The sequence below is a fragment of the Mus musculus genome, chromosome 17, assembly GCF_000001635.26.
Source record: "Mus musculus strain C57BL/6J chromosome 17, GRCm38.p6 C57BL/6J".
NCBI lineage: Eukaryota > Metazoa > Chordata > Mammalia > Rodentia > Muridae > Mus > Mus musculus.
Genome location: NC_000083.6, coordinates 80,657,785 through 80,679,804, shown reverse-complemented (window position 1 = coordinate 80,679,804; position 22,020 = coordinate 80,657,785). Strand labels below are relative to the sequence as shown.

At 42.9% G+C, this 22,020-nt stretch overlaps 1 protein-coding gene across 9 annotated transcripts in view; it reads left to right on the top strand.

The window, feature by feature from the left end:
- Map4k3 (mitogen-activated protein kinase kinase kinase kinase 3) overlaps positions 1-22,020 on the top strand; it is a 148,294-nt gene that overhangs the window by 49,002 nt on the left and 77,272 nt on the right. For 8 of the 9 annotated variants that reach the window (NM_001360278.1, NM_001290345.1, XM_006524198.3 and 5 more), the window contains exon 3: positions 15,723-15,813. The exons of the other annotated variant lie outside the window; for it this stretch is intronic. In NM_001360278.1, coding sequence (NP_001347207.1) covers positions 15,723-15,813 — 91 coding nt within the window. The remainder of the gene's footprint in view (positions 1-15,722; positions 15,814-22,020) is intronic. 9 annotated transcript variants of the gene reach the window in all.

The following is a 22,020-nucleotide window of genomic DNA, read 5'->3' as shown; positions in this document are numbered from 1 at the left end:
TGATTCCCTATACTGTAATTACCTTCCAATATCGCCAGTAGGAATTGTTTGTTTCTCTACTATTCAGTTTGTAAGACCGATGTTTGATGTTGGTGAAATCCGGACAACAGTGGAGGATCTGGCACGTTCACCAGACCTTTTATTTTTCATCAGTGAGTAGAAGTTACTTGGTGATCTGGCCAGGAGTCCCAAGTCACCAGGACTTAACGTCATTCTCCCACATAGGCTGCCTGTCTTCACAGACTTCTACGACTCTGAGGGAATGAGCCTGCTAAGGTTGTACCCTCGCTCTTTCATATTTCCACATTTTAATAAAACATTTTCTCAGCTCTGAGCTAAAGTCCTGGCACAGAATCTACTCAGTATATCTTAAAATCTCCTTAAAAATCAAACTAGAAACTTAGAAAGCTGTCATGCACTCAGTTGTTTTCTGATATGTGTACTGGGTGACTTGTGATTTATTTATTGGTCTTCAACATTGCTGTGTATTAGAAGATGCGCAGTTACAGAAAGACAAGGAAGCCGTTCCTTTCTACTACTCCCCTGTCGTTGTTCCTGTCTTGGGGAATGTGTACTTCTCTCTGAGTTTGGCTGGGCAGTTGAAATCACAGACTCTGAAAGCAGCTCTTTCCCTACTGGGCAGGACTTGGTCCCATTCCCTATGGTTTAAGGATTTCTGTTTCTCATCTCTAAAGGAGATAGTAATAGTCGCTTCATTTTCAGATCTGTTATGGGAGTTAAGCAGGGCATGTCTAAAGTAAAGTACTTCAGTAGAGCCTGGCATTCTGCACTGAGTACGGACTGTAAGGAAAAGGTTGCTATTGCCACTGTGCTGAAGTTCCCAAAGTGTGACCAGCCTTGTTTTGTCCATTCCTGGTTACCCTCCAAGCACACACACACACACACACACACACACACACACACACACACCACACCACACCACACCACACCACACCAGTTTGTGTTGAATCAGATCTGAAGCATCAAATCATCTCTAAAAATATGTCAGTGTATAAAGGGAATAAAAAGTGAAAAGTGACAAAACCCTTGTGTCTACTACTGGTGGGAGTGTGAGACAGTGCTGCCACTCTGGAAAACATTGAGTTCTGTGGGTTTTTGTTACTGTGGTTGGTTTGTTTGTGTTTGTTTTGGAGATAGGGTCTCACTATGTAGCCCTGGCTGTCCTGGAACTCACTGTGTAGACCAGGCCACCCTTGAACTCAGATATCCGCCTGCCTCTACCTCCAAGGTGCTGGAGTTAAAGACTTGTGCCATTGTGTCTGCTGTAGTTCTTTCTTTAAAAGTGCCTGTAGATTTGCCACAGTGACTGGGCAGTCACGCTGTCATTTCTAGCCCCACAGCTTGCACACGAGCGTCAGTAGTCATAGTACCCCTGTTCTGGAGTCACCGTGACCCTGGCCTGTGACCCTGGCCTGTGACCCGCTGCTGTGGAGTGCAGAGATGGGAGGGTCCCTGGGGCTGCCTGCTCTTCACAGCCTTGTCCACTGAGAGACCCTGTCTCAAGGGAATAAGGCCAAGAGTAAAAATCAGAAAAGGCAATGTCCTCCTCTGGCCTCTGTATATATGCATGGGCTTGCACTTGGTTACACACAGGCATGTGTATATCACATATGAAATTTCTTTAAAGTGCTCAATATATAACCAAGAGACAACTAACAATATTAATAAGTTTCTTACTAATAAAGTCCCCATATTGGAAATAGTTGATATGTCTTAACTGTCATTTATATCTGTGTCTCTTTTTGTCTTTTTTTTCTGCAGTTTTTTTTTTAATAAGCTAGATATTCTGTCCTATAATTTGTCATCAGGATGCACTGTGCTGATTTGCCCCTCTGTGTTAAATACCATGTTGGGAATTCTTAGCTGTGAAAACTGAAGAATCAGGCTTTGCTTGGTGTGGGAAAGGGTCTGTCTTCTTGGGTGGTGTAGTACCCACGCCTTTTCAGAATTCTGGTGGTCGATCTCCTTTATAAAAATAAAATTTAACTCTGCAACAGTCAAATGCAATGTGTTATAGACTTTAAGAATTTGTACTTTGATTTAGTTATTTCCTTTTTTCTTCTTTTTTAATAGCTGGTAACCATTTTGAAACTAAAGCTAAGTGAAAACTTGAGATACTTTGGCAACATTGTTTACATGTGAGGTTAGTTGAAAGTGTCTCACTGTGACTTCTAATTTCCTTTTCTCAAGTGTTTTGTTTTTTGCTTAACTATAAGTCTGTCCTTTTTTGGACTTAAATTGCAAAACCCATTTTTTTGTAATGAAAGTAGGAAAATAGAATTAAAGCAGAGGTAGAAATTAAAGCTATTCATCATTCTGACTTGTAAATCCATTGTCAACTTTATTTTCTCTAGATTTTTTTGATATTTACATAGACATACTCATACATACACGTGATTATGTTTACAGTGCACTAAGCAGATTGTGAGTCCTGGTCAAAGGTCAAAGGTAGGCAAGACCGTACTGTAGATCAGCGTAATGTGCTGTTTTCCTCCCAGCCCCAAGTTCCCTGGATAGCAACTCAGACTCAAAATATATCCACAAATGCCTAGGCCATATACATAGCTAGGCCTTTCCCCTGACTAGCTAATAATTTAAGATAACCCGTCTGTCTGTATTAATCCACATTGTGCCGCACAGCTGGTTACCCGTCCTCAGCTCGGGTGCTATGCTTCTGTGTCTTCACATCTGTCCCAGTACCGCCTCCCGCCTGCCTCTATCCCGGAAGTCTTTCTGCCTGCCTCCCGGGTGTCCCACCTTCTAGTCTACCCTTCCCTGTAGGCCATGGGCTTTTTAATTGACAGGTTAGACATCCATACAATACATGGGTATTCTCTCTACAGGTCAGATGTTAGCATGATGCATGTAATGAGATCTCTGTAGTGGTCTTGCAGAAGTGGCTCACAAGGGTGGTCAGTACTGTGAGCAATCTCTCTACTGCAAGCATCAGGCTGGGTAGGGGGAAAGGCAACATCACACTCAGTAGCAGGAATAAGTTCTGTGAGAAAAGACGGCGATTTCTGGTATTTTCCCTGTACATCTATGTTAATTTTTACTGCAGTTCTGGGAATCAGGCCACGGGCCTTGTTCATTGCTAAGTAAGAATTCTGTCACTGGTCCTCAGCCTGGCTCCATTGCTAACTGTGTTCTCAGGCTTGAAGTGGTCTTGCCTATCACAGATACCAAACATGTATATTTTTATGGATATGATAATGTATCATGAGTATTTTTCTGTTCCTATTTCTAAACTGCTATCTCTTCTTTCTTTTTCTTTTTTTATCCACATCTATGTCTTGGGACTGCCTGAGATTGGAGTTACAAATGGTTGGTAGCAGCACATCAGCCCCTGAGTCCCTAGAGAGCAGCAGGGCTCAGTGGTAACACAGAGCTGGCTTGCTAGTCCTTAACGAGCCACTAGGGATTCTGTCTGCTTGTTTGTTTTTGTGGGGTTTATTGTTTTTGTTGTTTTGTTTGAGGGAGGGTGTGTTTGTTTTCTTGTCTGAGACAAGGTCTCGATATGTAGAGCAGGCTGGCCTGGAACTCATAGAGCTCTGCCTGCTTGTGGCACCTGAATGCTGGCATTAAAGGCCTGCACACCACACCTGGCTACAAGACACACTCTGTTTTGTCATCAGTTTTAGAACTGACTGATGGCAGTCTTACTAGGAACATGTATATTAGGGATATCATAGTCAGAAAGGTTGACCTTAATGTTTTTAGGATTTCTTTTTCCTTTTTTAAAAAAGTTGTTTGTTTGTTTGTTTGTTTATGTACACTGTAGCTGTCTTCAGACATACCAGAAGAGGGCATCAGATACCATTATAGATGGTTGTGAGCCACCATTTGGTTCCTGGGAGTTGAACGCAGGACTTCTGGAAGAGCAGTCAGTGTTCTTACCACTCCAAGCCCAAGATTTCTTTTTCTTAGGCCTTTGTGAAAATCATAGTATATTTATTACTGAGCTAAAATTGTTCTCCTATTGGTAATTACCATTCCTTTGGGGCTAGTGGTTGGCTATTTATTCTATCTTTTGGCTTTGTATTCTGTGAAAAATTATTGCTGTCAGTCATTTGATTAGTATTTGTTCATTGTCTAGCCAATGCCAGACATAATAGCTGAGGCAAATGAGCCTGACCCTCGAGAAGCTTAGATTTGATTAACACTGACACAAACTATGGAATGTATAAATACGTAAGCTCGTTTCATGAGCCAAAGTGAGATGTCACGGTTGAAAGTGACTGAGGACTACTTCAGCCAGTATCACAGTGTCAGGAGACTGCTCAAAGCTGATGACACTGGCTTGAGATTTGAATGGTAACAGTCACAGGATAATCTTGGGGAAGACTATGCCGGGTAGTCGACTGCAAGCAAGGCTAGTGCTCTGAAGTAAGAGCAGGCACCAAAATGAAGAGTAGAGACAGCTGCCATGACTCCATCAGTGTGAACCAATTCCCATTGGAATGAAATGAGCTTCCAAATTAGGACTGGATCATAGATGTCCCAAGGACTGTGATAAAGAGGACCCTATTTATCTTTTAGAGGGCAGTCTGCCTGGGGAACCGGACTGTAGAGCCAATAACTGGGATTGACACTGTATGTTTTGCATGTCTGAGCATGCCTGTGTTGACTAAACAGTGGCCATGCATCTGCAGTTCCAGAAATCAGGCTAGTGGTACAGTTTCAAGATCCTTAGGATATAACTAGTTCTTAAAGCAAGATATGAATGATAATGTTACCCAGGAAGAAGATAATGATAGAGGAGAAAGGGCTGGCGTTGGACCCCAAGGTTAAATTCTAATGTTAGAGGTCTTCTAGAGAAGGAGAACTCAGCAAGGAAAGCTTGAGCATGAGCACCAAAGTCATCCAGCTACTATACAACGTGGAAATATTCTGTCAGACCCTAGAAAAAGTCTTGGAGGCATGTGGGGATGAAAACTGGCATGATGCTAAGAGGTGTGTGCATCACAGTGAGAACTGTGGGAGGTGTGTGCATCACAGTGAGAACTGTGGGAGGTGTGTGCATCACAGTGAGAACTGTGGGAGGTGTGTGCATCACAGTGAGAACTGTGGGAGGTGTGTGCATCACAGTGAGAACTGTGGGAGGTGTGTGCATCACAGTGAGAACTGTGGGAGGTGTGTGCATCACAGTGAGAACTGTGGGAGGTGTGTGCATCACAGTGAGAACTGTGGGAGGTGTGTGCATCACAGTGAGTACTGTGGGAGGTGTGTGCATCACAGTGAGAACTGTGGGAGGTGTGTGCATCACAGTGAGAACTGTGGGAGGTGTGTGCATCACAGTGAGAACTGTGGGAGGTGTGTGCATCACAGTGAGAACTGTGGGAGGTGTGTGCATCACAGTGAGAACTGTGGGAGGTGTGTGCATCAGTGAGAACTGTGGGAGGTGTGTGCATCACAGTGAGTACTGCTAAGAGGTGTGTGCACCATAGTGAGAACTGTGGGAGGTGTGTGCATCACAGTGAGAACTGTGGGAGGTGTGTGCATCACAGTGAGAACTGTGGGAGGTGTGTGCATCACAGTGAGAACTGTGGGAGGTGTGTGCATCACAGTGAGAACTGTGGGAGGTGTGTGCATCACAGTGAGAACTGTGGGAGGTGTGTGCATCACAGTGAGTACTGCTAAGAGGTATGTGCATCGCAATGCACTGCAGGCTGAACATCTGTTCAGGGAGGTTCAGTGGGTGGGAGGAGCTGTGTGGGAGGATGAGGGGAAATGAGGGGCAGTAAAGTCTTCTCTCAAGGCCTCCTCTGAAAAGGAGCAGGCAAGACCATTCGCTAGAGGGACTTGTAAATTATGGTGGATTCTTCTAGGGTGCACACCCATAGCTAGAAGGGAAGAGAGTATGATGCTTATGCATCTAGGTTGGGGTAACTGAAGAAGTGAGTTCTGGTCAAAGTGGGGCTGTTTCTTTTTGAACCCATAAGATGTAGTTACCAGCCCAGAATGAGACCTGCAGTATGTGTTGGATCCAGTGACAGAAATGAACATGTGAAACAGTATGGAGAATGGGAATTGGGGTTTTTTTGTTTGTTTCTCTCTTCCCCCCCACATACATGGCTGTATATATGGATATCTGTATGAATTTCTATGAATGTATGTACACTATCTGACACTGATATGTGGCCAGTAGAAAATCAGATGTGGAAATAAATACATAAGATTAGTATGTAGCTGTTCCTCACATACAAGTGTGGAGAACTTAGCTCTAAATGTCATTGTGTTGTGCTGTGTGTGTGTACATTTATGTATGTCTATGCTAATACTCTTCCCACCTCCAATGAGCACACACACACACACAGGCGCACACACAATGGTCAGAGAGAAAGGTGCTTTCTCTCTGAGTGATAAGTGACAAGCACTAGCCGGGCGTGGTGGCACACACCTTTAATCCCAGCACTCAGGAGGCAGAGGCAGGCGGATTTCTGAGTTCAAGGCCAGCCTGGTCTACAGAGTGAGTTCCAGGACAGCCAGGGCTACACAGAGAAACCCTGTCTCGAAAAACAAAACAAAACAAAACAAAACAAAACAAAACAAAACAAAACAAACAAACAAAAAAGTGCCAAGCACTGCGCTGGGCCTGCAGTCTGGCCTTGAGCACGTGGCTGGGTTGTAGAATGGAGTTTTGAGGTTTGTATGGTTAGTTCCTAAGAAGTTGGAGAGTTTGGTTGACCTTCATTTTTCCCTGTATGTAGTGAATTGTTTCAATAACACCGTCTGCTGTAAATTGGTGACAGTTTCATTGGCTTTGCTTAAGATTTTCCTGGTTTTAGGGCTGAAAGTACTGAATTGCAAAGATCAGCCCTTAGCCGTTATTTGTTTGATAGCAGCTGTTTTGTTGCACACATGTGTGGATCAGAAGAATATGAAAGCAAGACATATGAATATATTATGCCAACTATAAATGCCAAGAATTTTAAAAATGCTACAAATACTGAGTGTTGGATTAATACCCTTTCTGGTTAGTATTGGAGTTTTCGATAACAAAAGCATGCACTGTCTTGTCGCAGGTCATTGAGGAGCATAATAAGTCCATATTCTTAGCATTAAAACCCTTTCACATTAAAAAGAAGAGCATGGGGCTGGAGAGGTGGCTCAGCGGGGAAGAGCACTGACTGTTCTTCCAAAGGTCCTGAGTTCAAATCCCAACAACCACATGGTGGCTCACAACCATCCTCCATAATGAGATCTGATGCCTTCTTTTGTCTTCTTTTTGAAGACAGCTACAGTGTACTTATAATAATATAAGTACATATAATAATAAATAAACCTTAAAAAAAAGAAAATTAATGTATGTCTATTTCTTTATGGGCTGGAGAGATGGTGGCTCAGTGGTTAAGAGCACTGACTGCTTTCCAGAGGCCCTGAGTTCAAATCCCAGCAACCACATGGTGATTCACAACCAACCATCTGTAATGGGATCCGATGCCCTCTACTGGTGTGTCTGAAGACTGTAGTGTACTCATATAAATAACAAAAAGAAATCTTTTTTAAAAAGGACAAAGAAAGATACTTATTTAAAAAAAAATAAAAATAAAAAAATAAGAAGAGAGTGGTGCCGCAGGTTTCAGTAGACTGTCATTACTATGAGGGTGACCTTGGTTTTCACAGGGTCCCCAGCGTCTCCTAGGCACTCAGTAAATACTTGCTAAATAATCAAGTTAGTGAGGAAGGTATAGAGATGAGCATGGAAGACAGAGATGAGTTAGTGTAAGCCATGGCATTTGTAACATTTATTTAAACTTAATTTGTGCCAGCCACTGTACTAAGTGAGGTACATGCATTGACTCATTTAATTGTTATGTTGTTATCGCTATTTCTTATTGTTACAGAAGTTACTGAAGTACTTTGGCCGAGTAATGAAGAGTTAGGGTTTTGAATCCTAGAAGTCCAGGTCCACGACTGGGGCTCTTTAACATTCTCTGGGGTCCGCAGTTGTTACAGAGGACTGGGGTTCACTTACCAGATCCCACTTAGTTGCTCATCGTCATCTACAGTTGTAGTTGCAAAGGGACGATGGCTAACCGCCTTGGCCTCCACAGACACCAGGAACAAACCATAGAACACATGCAGATTGAAATGAAACTTAAAAGCACCATGTGCTTTATGACTGATGGCACAACAGCCATGTCCATCGTAACTTCATAGTCCAAAAGAGAGGACCTTACCTTTGGTTGCAGCCCAGTGCGTGGCTTTGTTCTAAGCTTGTCAAAACACTGCTTTGTTTGGACTTCACCTCAGCTCCACTTTTGTCCAAACAGTGTTATCCTGTAATAACGGTTTTGTGCGCACTTGCTGAGATAGTCTCAGTGGTTCCTCCACTTTCCCTCGTTGGCAGTGAGTGCATCAGTGAGCCCAGTTCTGTTGAGATTAAAGGTCCGTGTCTTTGCTCTTAGATTTGCTTAGGCTAGAACACTGCCAACTCTTGAGACCCAGTTTGAACAAATATAAAGATGGGTCAAGATAACTGCTTCCATTGAGGCTGGCGAGCGGCGTAGAGCTCAGTGCTCGTACACTTGGGCCTTACGCTCAGAACCTGATAAGGGGTGTTCTTTCTGCTACAGGCCTTCTGAATCTTCCTTCTTTAGTGACTTAGTCAGTCTTTAAAATTGCATGTAACTACTTGTCATCTATAGCACCAATTACTGAAGTAGGATTAAGTACAGACAGATACATGACTAATTAGCTATCAGCTATAGGGGAAAGTCTCCCCTATAGAATGAGAACATTTATCCCTTTCCAACACAGTGAAAGATACTGACAGTGATGAGTGGGGGCATTAATGGGGGAGGGGTTAGGGTTTTTTTTTTTTTTTTAATTTTCCTGTGAGAGCAGCACGCATTAAACTGTGGTACAGTACTTAAAAGTGATAGGATTCTGGAAAGACCTCATCTACTTATTTTTCCACAGTGGTATTCTATGAGCATTTCTTCCCTGTCATTTAGTTCTCTATCTCTACAGGTTGTGAAGCATTCCACGTCCTTATGTTTCATCATAGAAGGACAAGTCTTTAGGGAAAGGACCTACTTGCCACCTGTGTACTTGAGTAGATCCCTGGCCACCACTTGTTTGCCCTGCACTGCCTTGAGTTTATTGTCATTATAAGTACAGTTGTCAAGACATCATTTATGATAACACTATTCAAAGGATGTGCTGTTGCCTAGCAACTCTACTGTCTTAGACCATGTTATAAACTCCAGGCAGACAGTATTGGACAGATGAGGTATTTCCCCCTGATGCTTAGAAGTAAAGTAACTCAGGGTGTTCTATTTTATCTGCACTTTGTTCCTCTTCCACTTCTGATCAGTGGATCATTACTTATTAGCATCTTATTTTCTTTTAAAGATTTATTTATTATATATATATGAGTACACTGTCACTGTCTTCAGACACACCAGAAGAGGGCATCAGATCCCATTACAGGTGGTTGTGAGCCACCATGTGGTTGCTGGGAATTGAACTCAGGACCTCTGGAAAAACAATCAGTGCTCTTAACCACAGAGCCATCTCTCCTGCAGCCCTTTATTTTTAATGTGACAACTTTGGGACTAAAAAAAAAAAAAAAACTTGTCTGTTTTCTACAGTCCATGTTTAAACTTGTGAGTCTGTAGGACCCTCCCATAGTATAGTATATAGCCTGATACCTCCCCTCTTAACAACTTTAGGCATAAAATAGGCTTGTTGCTATAAGAAGAATATTATACAACAGAGTTTGTGATCTTGTATGATTGAAGTTTGTACTCTCTGAACATCCATTCTCCATCCCACCCCTCCTGTAGTCTTCAGTAGTGACTATTCTGTTTTCTATTAGATTGTCTATGTTAAATTCCATATGTACGTTAGAATTATGTAGAACTTTTCTTTGTGTCACTAGCTTTGCATTTAGCATATTAGCCTTCAGTTCCAGTCATGTTGGAGCCATTGACATAAAACATAGTTCTCATCTTAAAAGGATTAGACGATAGTTTATTCTGGAGCCATCTGTAGTGACCATGGCTCAGGAACACAAATGGAGGTTACCCCAGTTTCCAACATGGAAGCAGTTTTATAGAACAAAGAAATTCATAAATCAAGACAAGTTTAAAATATTTTAGCATTGGTGAGTACACCAAAGAGGAGGATACAACAGGATCGGGAGCAATTCTATAGGTCGAAGATGCTATCTATTCTATAGGTCTAAGATCCTATCTATTCTATAGGTTTAAGAGGCTATCTACTCTTTTATAGGTCTAAAATGCTATCTAGTCTATAGGTCTAAGATCATATCTATTCTATAGGTCTATCTGATGACATTCCTGGCTTTTTGGCAGAAGCTAGTGGTCTGCTAAGTTGGTAGATTCTGAAAGGTATTTATTACCACAGGATGTTAGTTCTGATATAGAATATGGCAGTGATGTTCAGAACTAGGACAAGATAAGGCAATTATCCTCTAATTCTATAAAATTCCAATCTCTCCACAGTACTGAATGGCCATTTGGTCCATCAGTCTCTGCGCACAGACTCCTTCCAGTAGTTTTTCATTCACATCCAGACATAGCTTCTTTTCAGGAATTTTCACTAACAAGGCACATGCCAGGGTCTCCTTTTTATTTTATGACTGCATGATACTTTGGTGTGTGTGTGTGTGTGTGTGTGTGTGTGTGTGTGTGTGTGTGTGTGTGTAATGTTGTGTATGTGTCGCATCTCCCTCGCCATTTATTTGGCAGCTGATATTAGGATGGTTGCTACCTCGTAGTTACTGTGAAGGCTACTGCAGTGAAGAGGAGGCTGCGCATGTGCTCAGCGCATGTTCCCCATTCTTCTGAGTATTCCCTAAAAAGCAGGACTGCTGTGTCCTATGGATCTAATGTGGGGAAACCTTAGAATTGTTTTCCAGAGTGCTGCAGGGAGCCTACCGGAGATGACCTCAGACACAATTTATAGCAATTGAAAATCTTTATTCCAGGCAGCTTGGACTTCACTCAGGTGTTCGGGTCCTCAAAAAAAAAAAAAAAAAGGCCAAAAAGCGTGTCCGGGCATCTCGCTCGGCTGCTTCTGAGGGCCTTCGCAGAAGCTGGTAGTTTGCAGAGGCTAAGATAAGTGGTTAGCAGGAGGGGGCTCTGCACAGGCAGTTTAGCAGAAGCTACCTCAGCTGGGGCATCTTGACCTCCAGTTCCTAGAGAGTTTGGTAATTCTCTGTGCAGGAGCCTCTGCACTGTCTTGCCCTGTCACATTCCCATTGGTTCTATAGCAATGAGTCATGTTCTAGCGGGGATCGGGGACCAGTAGCTTAACTGAGTTTATTCTCTGTGATGTAGTTGGCCATGCAGTTGGGGATGCAGGGTCCCATGGTTAGCCCAGTCAGAGTAAGAATCAACCCTTAGGCTCGTATTGGCAGTGAGGTGAGGTCAGCCAAGACTGATGGCTATTCATGCCAGTTTAAGCGGCCACACTCCCTGGTGAGGAAAGCATTCCCTGTGGTGGGCAGGCACTCCCCTTGTAAACTTTGTATACTTTGTGAACTGTAAACTTTTTAAACTATCAAGACGCACACATGGCTCTCTGTGTGTGTGTGTGTGTGTGTGTGTGTGTGTGTGTGTGTCCCAAAACCCCTAGACCTCCCTAATAGCTTTAACTGCTGTTTCCAGCCCCAAGGCATGAGAGTACCCAAGTCCCACCCTACAGGAAAAAATCCCACCAATCCCCAAATTGGCCTCAACATCAGGCCAACATAATCCCTCTAATCCCAAACCACACTGGAAAGCTCCACCCACCCCAACCCCCACCCCCACCCCCTACAAAGAAGCCTGATATAACCCTGTGTTCTGCCTAGTTCTCTGCTGCTTAAATGGAGCACAGGCAGCCATAAACCTTGTGTGAGGTTTGTTGTCTGATGTGACCTTATGGTATCCTTGGCTCCCAGCTACCAGGATACCTTTTCATCCCAGCTATAGCACGTAAAATGGGGACCAAGTAAATAGAGACTAATACCAAACACCTAAGCCAAATACCTGAGTGTAGTCCCACCCAGCTGGAATGAAGGCTTTCAGTTGACTATAAACTGTGTCCGAGTGATCTCTCTTGTGGGCTCCCCTTACCCCATAGCAGCTGTACAGTTTCATATGTTTACCAACCACGCCCAAGGGGTCCAATTTCTTGATATTTTTAGCTTATTATTTGTAATTCCAAACATTAAAAAATGATAAGTGAAAACTATATATTTTTAGATCACATAAGATGTTTGACTTCTGTACATCTTATGAAGATTACATGACCCCTTCACTCTTGATTCCTTTTTAATGGAGTTATTTGTTTGTTTGCTTCCTGTATTTTAGACAGTAACCCCTTACCAGGCAGGTAGACTACAGATCTTTTCCTCTTAGCAGCTGGATTGTCTGCCAGTGTTTGCCTCCACAGGCTAGGATGCCCTTTCTGTCCTTGCTTCACACAGAGGTTGAATGTGACCTAGTCTCACTGTTGGTTGTTGTTGTTGTTGTTTGTGTTTTGGGTCTTGTTCCTGATATCATTTGCTAAGACCAGTGTTACAAGTGTTTTTCCTTGTTTTTCCTAGGAACTTGATAGTTTCTGGTCTTGCATTTAAGTTTTAAGACTTTTCTGAGTCATTTTTGTCTCTATCCATGCAGAGTGCTGTTTCATTTTTGGCATGTGGATATCCAGTTCTCTCAGAACCATTTGCTGTAAAGACTGTCGTTTCCCTCTTGTGTAACGTTGGCATCCCTATGAAAGAGCCTTTGATTAGATGTGTGGGTTTTTTCCCCCTAGCTGCCCCGTTGGTTTGTGTGTCAGTCCTGATTTTCTAAAGGCAAATCCGCTTTCTTGCCTTTCCAGCTTCTGGAGCAACATCCAAACTCTTGCTCCACCTCCAGATCCTGTGGTGTGCTACCTGCTCCAGTTGTCCTGTTGTCTCCAGTGTGACTCACCTGGATGGTCAGGATGCTCTCCCATCTTAGGGTCATTGCTTGTATTGTACCTGCAAGCCCCTTTGTCATGCAACATTCACCAGTTTCTGGGACAAAAATCCCCAGGGACTATCACTGAATTTTCATATATTAACTATAGTTAACATTTATTGACTACTTCAGGTATACTGTATTCTGAGAACCTCATATGACTTTTTTCTCCTAATTCTCTTTTTAAAGATTTATTTATTACTATAAATAAGTACATTGTAGCTGTCTTCAGACACACCAGAAGAGGGTGTCAGATCTCATTACAGATGAGATATCATTACATGATGGTGAGGCACCATGTGGTTGCTGGGAATTGAACTCAGGACCTTCGGAAGAACAATCAGTGTTCTTAACCACTAAGCCATCTCTCCAGCCCCCTTTCCCCTAATTCTCGATTCATTCATATATACTCTACTTGTCAACTTGCCTGTTTATCTCAGAGTTTTTGGGGAGGGGTGCACCTTCTGAATGTAAATTCAATTAATAGCTAAAAATGTTATGCAAAACTAGTGTAGAATTGAAAAGCATTTTAGAAGGCTATCTGATTTAACTATGTACTCTTTGGTATCACAGTTAAGTGTATTAGGAATTTTTTCCTTGTTCATGTATCTTTGGACTTTCATACAAACTTTGAAGAAAGTCTTCTGAGTCAGCTATTCAACTCCTTTGGGTTACTAATGTATTAATCTGTATTTTCTTTCTTCCTACCTAAATTTACTCATTCCAGTTACCTCTAGAAAGTGAATGTATGGACGCTTTTTTTGGATTTTGAAATGTAGGAGTTAACTTGTTACTCACAATTGACTTGGAGGAAAGGAAATCTATAGTTGGATCAATAGCACTTCCTAGGAAACATTGCTGAAAGCTTAAAGCCACTGATAGAAAAGGAAGAGTAAATGGCTCGGTATAGAAGCCATGGCAGTTGTTACTAAAACCTAACCCTGGTGCTGGTGTTCAACTGATATGAGGAATCGCATGCACTCAGAGGTCAGATGCTGAGGACATGGAAATGAGTTAGGCCTGGTCCTGTCCTAGAGGGCTGTGTCCTGGTGAAAATGGAAACAGGTGTGATGTATGTGGAGATGACTGCACAGGAAGCTTGTTATAGTTAGTAGTGAAGAGAAGGCCTTGCTGAGGAGGCTCTATGACCCGGGAGGCCTGGTCTTGCACAGGTATATGTGCATCGTAGCAGAGGAGGCAAGGCTCACTTGTCTTCGGTTATTCCATAAGTACCATCCCTGCACAGGTCAATATTCTTCTGTGATGACCACTAATGACTCTTAGGCTACCCCGGAAAGAGAGCTTCAGCTCTGCTGACTAGCTCAGCCTTGACCGTGTATAGCTCTTCCGTTTGACCGCAGTCAGTAATAGTCGAGGACAGGTAAAAAAGCAGTGGACAGACCCTGCAAAGTATGTCACGTATCCATGGAACTCGGTTCCAGTCCCATAGTTATGACTGTTATTCAGTGTCCTCTTGGGGTCCCATAGAGTGTGAAAGGAACTTAAGGAGACTCAGTCATGTGTAGTTTTGAGACTTCCCTCTCCTCCTTCCAGGGACTTGAGGTTTTGCACACAAGCTAAATTAAGGTCTTGAGAACTCTGTCTTCCCCACTACTTCTTCCATTGTAATTAGGACTCTGGTGGGGTGCGGTTGAGTCGGGGGTTGGCATGGTTCCTGACTAGGCTACTTCAGGTCTCAGCTGCATTTACAATAGGAAGACGCCACAGCCAGAAAAGTCAGGACTTCTTACTCTGACAACTCCATGCTTCAGATCTGAACAGTCGCTAATTGAGCTGTCTGTGGTTGTAATACTACAAATTGAGTTGCTTTGGCTTCGTGGTGAGCACTCACTCCCCTTTGTTCCTTTCTACTGTGTCTCTGGTTCACAGCCCCTCGCTGCACTTCTGTGTCTCCCTGACAAGTTACTCTTTGAACATCCCACCCTGTGATGGCACCCTAAGGTTGCCAGGTTTTATTTTGAAGAATTTGGCCAAGCAGAGGGTAGGGCAGATGACTGACCAATAGCCTGGCCGGGTGTAGATGGAATGTCTTTCCTAGCCTGACACCGTTGGGAAAGGCCAAGTGGAGATGCTTACGTACAGGACTCACCTTAACTCACGCTGTGTGGGCCTTCCAGTGCTGCAGAGCTCACACACTTGCTGGCCAATGGTCTTTCTCTAACTTTAAAAAGGATCACGTCTTTATGGTGAATTTCTATTTTAATGATTCTCTTGCCTCTTCCTTTCCAGCTATACACAGGTGTGTGCCACCACAACCAGCCAAATGTTGTTTAGTAACAGGGGGAAGCAATGGGTATTCCTAGTGAAGACCATTTTTGTAATACATATTTCCTATAACAATGCCCTAAGGTGTGCTGTATTAGCAGGAAGTGTTCGTATGGAAATTACCCTGCCCGCCATTTTGAAGGTAGTAACCCATTCATCCCTGTGAGGTTATTTTACTGAGCAGGACATTAGCACAGCGCTAAGTACTTTGTGAGAACAGACTCAGGGCCCAGGAGTCGCATCTGTACTTCTTTCTCACCAAGGTACAGGGCTCCTCAAGCCGGGGCTGAAATGGTTGTTAGAAGTAATACCATTAAGGCATTGGTTGTGCTGGATATAAAGTTCATTAGCTGTGCCATAGTTAATTGTAAGTATAATTACTTTCACGTGTTTTAAAGTAAATGAGCATTTTACCTATTGACTATCCAACATGCTTGCTTTGTGTCCTAGGAGAAGACTTTGCGGTTGTACAGCAAGAAATCATTATGATGAAAGACTGCAAACACCCAAACATTGTTGCTTATTTTGGAAGCTATCTCAGGTACACTGTTCATTTCCCTTTTGAAAAACAGTAGTGGTTCCAGCACCTAACAATAAAATTGACTCGCGCCATGCAGTGATTCCTGATTCTTGCTTAGAAGACAGAATCTTTCACACGTGACCTATTATGGTAATTCTGTAACAGTGTCATCAGCATGTGACTTGGGAATTCTGGGTGTGGTTTCATTGAGGAAGCTGCCTCTACATACACCAGCTGCTGCCCCTTTCTCTTAGGCTTAAAAGAATTCAGTCAGGAGCATCTCTTCCCCGAGAATTTTTTCTTAATGTTTTGTTTATTTGTTTTTAGTGTTTTGTACTTCTGGCCTCTTTCTTTTGATTCATTTTGTTCAAAAGACTAGGAACTATAATTATTTCCATGACAGGCTTTTCCAGGTTCCAAAGTGAGCCTCTGGCTATGTTCTTAGCTCCTGTGCTGTCTTGGCAAGAGCAGGCCAGGTTCTGTGCTGTGGAAGATCCCCCAGACCTGCCTGGCTCCTCTCACTTCTGTGACACCATGACCTCATTGCTTCTTAAAGTCCTCTACCAGGAAGAGCAGAGAGTGTTTTCCGATGTTACTGGGGGAGGCCAGAGTACCTGTTACAGGCTCTGTTCTCACATGACCCACACCTGTTACAGGCTCTGTTCTCACATGACCCACATGCAGAGCACTGCTGAGCAGAAGAGAGAGAGGAGCCTGGAGTTCTGTCCCTGAATCCTCAGTTTATGTAACAAACCAGACCAGCCCTTCTCCTCACTGTAGTTGTGAGAAGCAGGGTAGGTTAGATGGCGATGGGAAAGGAACAGGAGTGGGTCAGTGCTCAGTCCTGCATGCATTCTTAACTTTAGTCAGAGTGATGGTACTTTTAACAGGGAGTGGCTCAGTAGCAGCCCAGGAAGTCTGTCTCAGCACCTGTCCATCTGGTGGGCTCAGCAGGGCAGTTACTGTGGGCTTGAGAAGCCGTCTCCTAAAATCCGTTAAGTTTATGGTACTCAGTGATTGATTCCAGATACAGGAAAAAGCGCCACTCCAAAACGCCTCTTTTGCCTGTTGCTTCCTAGGGCAGGCTGGTCTTGTAAGGAGAGCAGTTGTGCTTCCCTGGGACATGGGTCTTAAATCCTGTTTGTCAAGCAGTGTACAACATACGAAGCCAAAGCTACTTATTCGATACCCTTCATGTGGTAAAACTATCGTATGTTGAGTGGAAAGGTCAGAATCCTGGCTTCCATCAGTAGTTAACATGTGAGTTATGGCAGATTTTTTAGTCACTTAGTGTCCCCATTTCCTCCTCAGTTACATGGAGGTGACAACACCTGTGGAATGGGTACCGATAAGAACAGGTGGCATGGAAAGTGTGACATTCACTGAATGTTAACGCCGCTGCCAGCACTGTCCTCAGACCATATCAGTGCCTCGGTGATCATTTCAACCCCTTGAGCATCGAGCCTTAGTACATGTTATGTCCAGCTTACAAACAAGGTGCTTGGAAAGGTCTAGCACCAAGTTTGCTTCTGTTTTATTCCTATCCAAATGTAAAGATTATAGTGAATTCTGCCCCACCCTGGACCAAATTTTAAATAAAGTTAGGGTCATTTTAAAAAATAGAACTGTGTTCCTTTAGTGCTGTGGGGATGTAACGTGAGGATGCTGCTTTAGACAGGTGACAGTTCCACCACTGGCATTGCTAATGACGACGAAAGGACGACCTGAAAGCACACAGAAGAGTAAAAAAGCAACAGCCCTTCCTTCCTTTCTGTAGTCTTTATTCCTGATTAAGTATGGACTTGGACCAAAGAGGAGCCATGGAATCCTAAGAATTAGGTTTGTATTGTGTTCAAGCTGGAAAGGACAGAGAGATCTTGTCATGCAGCCCACTCTTTCAGAGATGAGAAATCAGGACGTAATAGAATCCTTTCTTCTTGAGGCTCAGTTGCTTGTTCCTGGCAGGATGTAAGCCTGGCTCTGCCTGTTCCCTCACTGAGGCCTCTTTGGCCCACAGTACTTACTACCCAGCTCCAGAACTCCAAATGCAGCCAGCTCATTTTATAAAGGTCAAGGGAAGGGGTTTGGGGTTTGATGCACCCCCCCGCTCCCTAATATTGTCACGGGTTCTTTTGGTGTTGCTATTACTGTGCATTATAACAGTATTTGACAAACAGGTGCAGAAGTGAGGTGTGCTTTAACGACCTGCCCCGAGGGATCAGGAGCAGCCCACCAGTCTTCTTAGTAGATGCGTAGTGAATATTTAAGGTCTAGAACCCACTTTATAGCAGGCTGTCTACACTCACTTCATGAGGAGGTCCTGACTGAGTTCCCATAGTGCTGAGTACTCGATGTTCTCAACAAGATGAAGCATTGGTGTGAAGTCCAACAAGGTCCACACAGGCTAAGCTTTCCTCTGGTGACTTAGATTAACTAATAGCATGCTGCATGTTTAATGCATATTTTCTGAATATTTGTGTTTCTCTTTAAAAAAAACACCAAAGACTTATCCTTTAACCCCATTAGAGCCAAGGATAATTTAACTCCCAGGTCCTTCTAACATTTTTTTAGACAGAAAAAGACTAAAGTTGTCACTGTTAGTCTACAGTTACCTTTGAAGCGTACCTTTGATTTTGAAACTTACTAGATACCGAAGAGTGGAGAAGGCAATAGAGTTCTTTGTGTAGATCCTTCCCTCGCCTGTCCCCAGTGTGAACACAGCCGCACGGTATCAGTGAGATCAGGCCCCGAGCGTCAGACTGATGCCTTGGCACGCCTTCCACTTCATTTGGGTCTCATCGGTTTTCTGCTTGTGTGTTCAGATTGCAAGGGCATTGGGACTTTGGAGAACTCGAGGCTGTACTGAGGGATGCTAGAGTAAACGGATCGCTTTCTAGTCCCTAGGGAGAGCACGCTGGGTGGGACACCTGCCCTTATGCTTTTGAGCATCTATTTAAAAATGAATCAGGATTTCAAATTTGCCTGAGTGAATTAGCCCATATGAAAATATCTAGTGCTCGTTGACCTTTGTAGTTGCACACTGGTGACTTAGGATGAAGTTGAATCACTTTGTGGATGCAGTGGTGCAGGGATTGCTGGACCGAGGCCTCTCCCAGGGGGACGCAGCTGAGTGTGCTCTTCCAGCAGCAGGACCACACTTTTGTTTTCCTGTGTTTGTGAACAATGTATAAACCACACAAAGCTTATTGTTGTTAAATCTGTGGGATGTGGGAAGATGAAAAAATATGTTTTAGGAATAAGACTTTGAGATCAATGTAACAGTTGTTAGAACATTGTTTCCCTATAAATTCTTATAAACATCAGCCTGGAGATTAAAATAGTGGCACACATTTACTTTTATTTTTTTTATATTTATTTATTTATTTTTGAGTAAGGAAATTTTACAAAATAAGAGAAGGCTTCTAAACATTTATTGAGGCAGGACATCAATACTGGATCATTTAACATTGATCTTGTGGTTACTTTTATTTTAATTTAGATGCCTAGCCACAAAGACCCATATAATTTGTTGACCTGAGTCAAATGGGCCCATTGGCTCAGCCCCAGTCCTGTTGAACAGATGGTTCAGCGGTGACCTGCTGCACTGAGAGTTATCATCACAATGGAGACATTTGCGAGCAGATGGAGTCATTTTTCTAAGACATTCTGACTATTCAAGCTTTATTTATTTTTATAATAATGGATTTTAACCAAATGGAGTGTTATAAATGTTAAGCATTTTTAGCATCTTTAAGTAGTATCAGCATATATGGTCCATATTTTTTCTTTGCCTGTATAAACTAGAAAGTCACTGCATAAAGTAAATTAACACTGTATTTAAGTAAGATGAAACAGAGAATGTGGTCTTTTAAGTGGAAGACAGTGGCAGTGAATTGGAAAGACAGCAGACAACTGGTCTCCAGTTCATTTCTCTGCTGTGGAGAATTGTTTTCATACTGGATAGGGCAGGAAAAGCATTACTGCAATGGAGCTGCAGCATATGACAGGTGAGTAGGTGGTTACAAGGCAGCTCGACGCCTTCAGTGAATCTAAGCTTTAGATTTACGTAAGCTCACCCTGAACATTGGGCAGACGTGATTGTCATCCACTGTCCGTAGATGTCCTTTCTCAAATAGAGGGGACATTGAAGATGAGAGATAATCAATGATTAACTTACAAAAGGGAGAAAGACGACTTCTAAAAACTACAGTCAAATCAAATGTCAGCTTTTTCCTCAGCAAACGTCATGAATAAATTATTGATTGTGTCATCAGTGAGCACTTAAAAGTGGCAGCCAACCTGGCCTTTGTGGAAAGCAAAGCCAAATCAGCCCTTCTCGTTGGGATGTTTTTATTCTTACAAAAGAAAAGGTAATGACTTCACATTTTAAAGTTTACATTGAGTTCTTGGAATAATTTAAAGTGATTTAAATGACTGTAAGTTATAATATAAGTGAAGATCAGCCTGCAGATAGAGACATCTTTGTTAGATATTGATCCAACAAAGAATTGATAATCAGAATATATCTGGAACTCCAGGAATGGCAGGATAACGCAGTTGGCTTGCAATCACAATGACTCCAGCCCTTGAGACGGACAAAAAATACCAGGCCTGTTAGCTAACTTATAATTTCAGCGATAAGGATTCAGAGGCAGGAGAATCGCTGGGGCTTTCTAGTCTAATTGGAAGCTCAAGGTCAATGAGAGACCCTGTCTCAAAAGACGTTGACCTTATCCCCAAGGCTTGCACCCATGTTTGTCCTCTGGTCTTCACATACTTGTTCAACGTACCTGCATTAATAAAGGAAATGGAATATGGTGTTTCATTGACGCAGATAGGTGTTGGGTTCCATGGAGAATTTAAAACATGTTAGTGTAGTGACTTCTAGTTGGAAGTGCTCCTCTCACTTTTTTTAATTTTTAAATCTTATTTTATTATTTAACATGCTTGAGTGTTTTGCCTGTATGTATGTATGTATGTGTACCACATAGGTGTCCAATGCCCTCAGAGGTCATAGATCCCCTGGGGCTGGAATTATAGACAGTTGTGACCTGATACATGGGTGCTGGGAATTGAACCTATGCTCTCAATTAGGAACAAGCGCTTTTAACCATTGAGCCAGTTGCCTTCTGCATTTTGAATAAGAGCATAGTCAACTATGCTCTTAAAACATGGCTACTGAGCAGCAGTTGATATTTCTGTGGGTATATATATTTATTGATATGTACTGTATCAGAAACAACAGAAGGAATATATACATTAGCCATGGTGCTAGTCTACCCATTTCATTCATAAGGCACAAGGGTAAACTGTCAGTCTTAAGTGGTTTCTGATCTCTTTGGGGCTTTACTTTCTTACTATCAGCCTATCTGATGTTTCCATCCTGGCAGCTCATGAGGTTGCTGTATGCCACATGGTCTATCGTACATAACCAAGCCAATGCTTAGGTCTGCCTAACCCACCCACCCCTGCTGGTATGTTTACTGGTGCATAGCGAGCCAGAAACTCCTTAGCCCAGCCTAGGGAATAAAAGATCTCGTGGGGCTTGCTTGGGCATGGCTAGAATGACCCTACCCCCAGAGTTGGTGACAGGTGGCCAGGTGCTTACATAATGCACTCTGAGAGAAAACTGTTCCCTGGAGTGTTACAGTTCAGTAAGACAGGTACCCTCAGACGATCTTTGGTGAAATAACTCATCACTTTATTCCCTGTGGACAAGAACCTTATAAACATTTTTGGGGTGGGGTGGGATCTAGTAGATCTTCCCATTGGCTCAGCCTGAGAAGTTAGGAACCCCCATTTGCATGGGGAAGGACTTGAGATGTTGTCTCTACATGACTGATTGTCATGGTCCTCCTAGTGGGGTGTTGTGGTCACAAGCTCCAGGATAGAAACCTGACTGGGAGCTAGTTCAGACTCTTGCCGTTCTTAATTATGAGTTTTATTGGGGTTCTGAGCTTTTGGTACAGCTTTACCAGTTTTGCCTGGTGGCAGGGTCTGCTGCCCCACACACCACCATATTTGACTCCCTATTCACACCGACAGCTTTGCTTTATAATGCACTGTTCATGTAGCATCAGAATAGTGCTTGGTTTTAATTTTCAAAGAGATGTTGATAAACTAAAAATTATCCAAGTACTGAGGGGCCCATACCCAAGAATTGCTTTACAGTGTGACCCCAGCCTATTCTAGCTCCATCTGTGGTAATTGTCTCTTCAGGCAGCATGT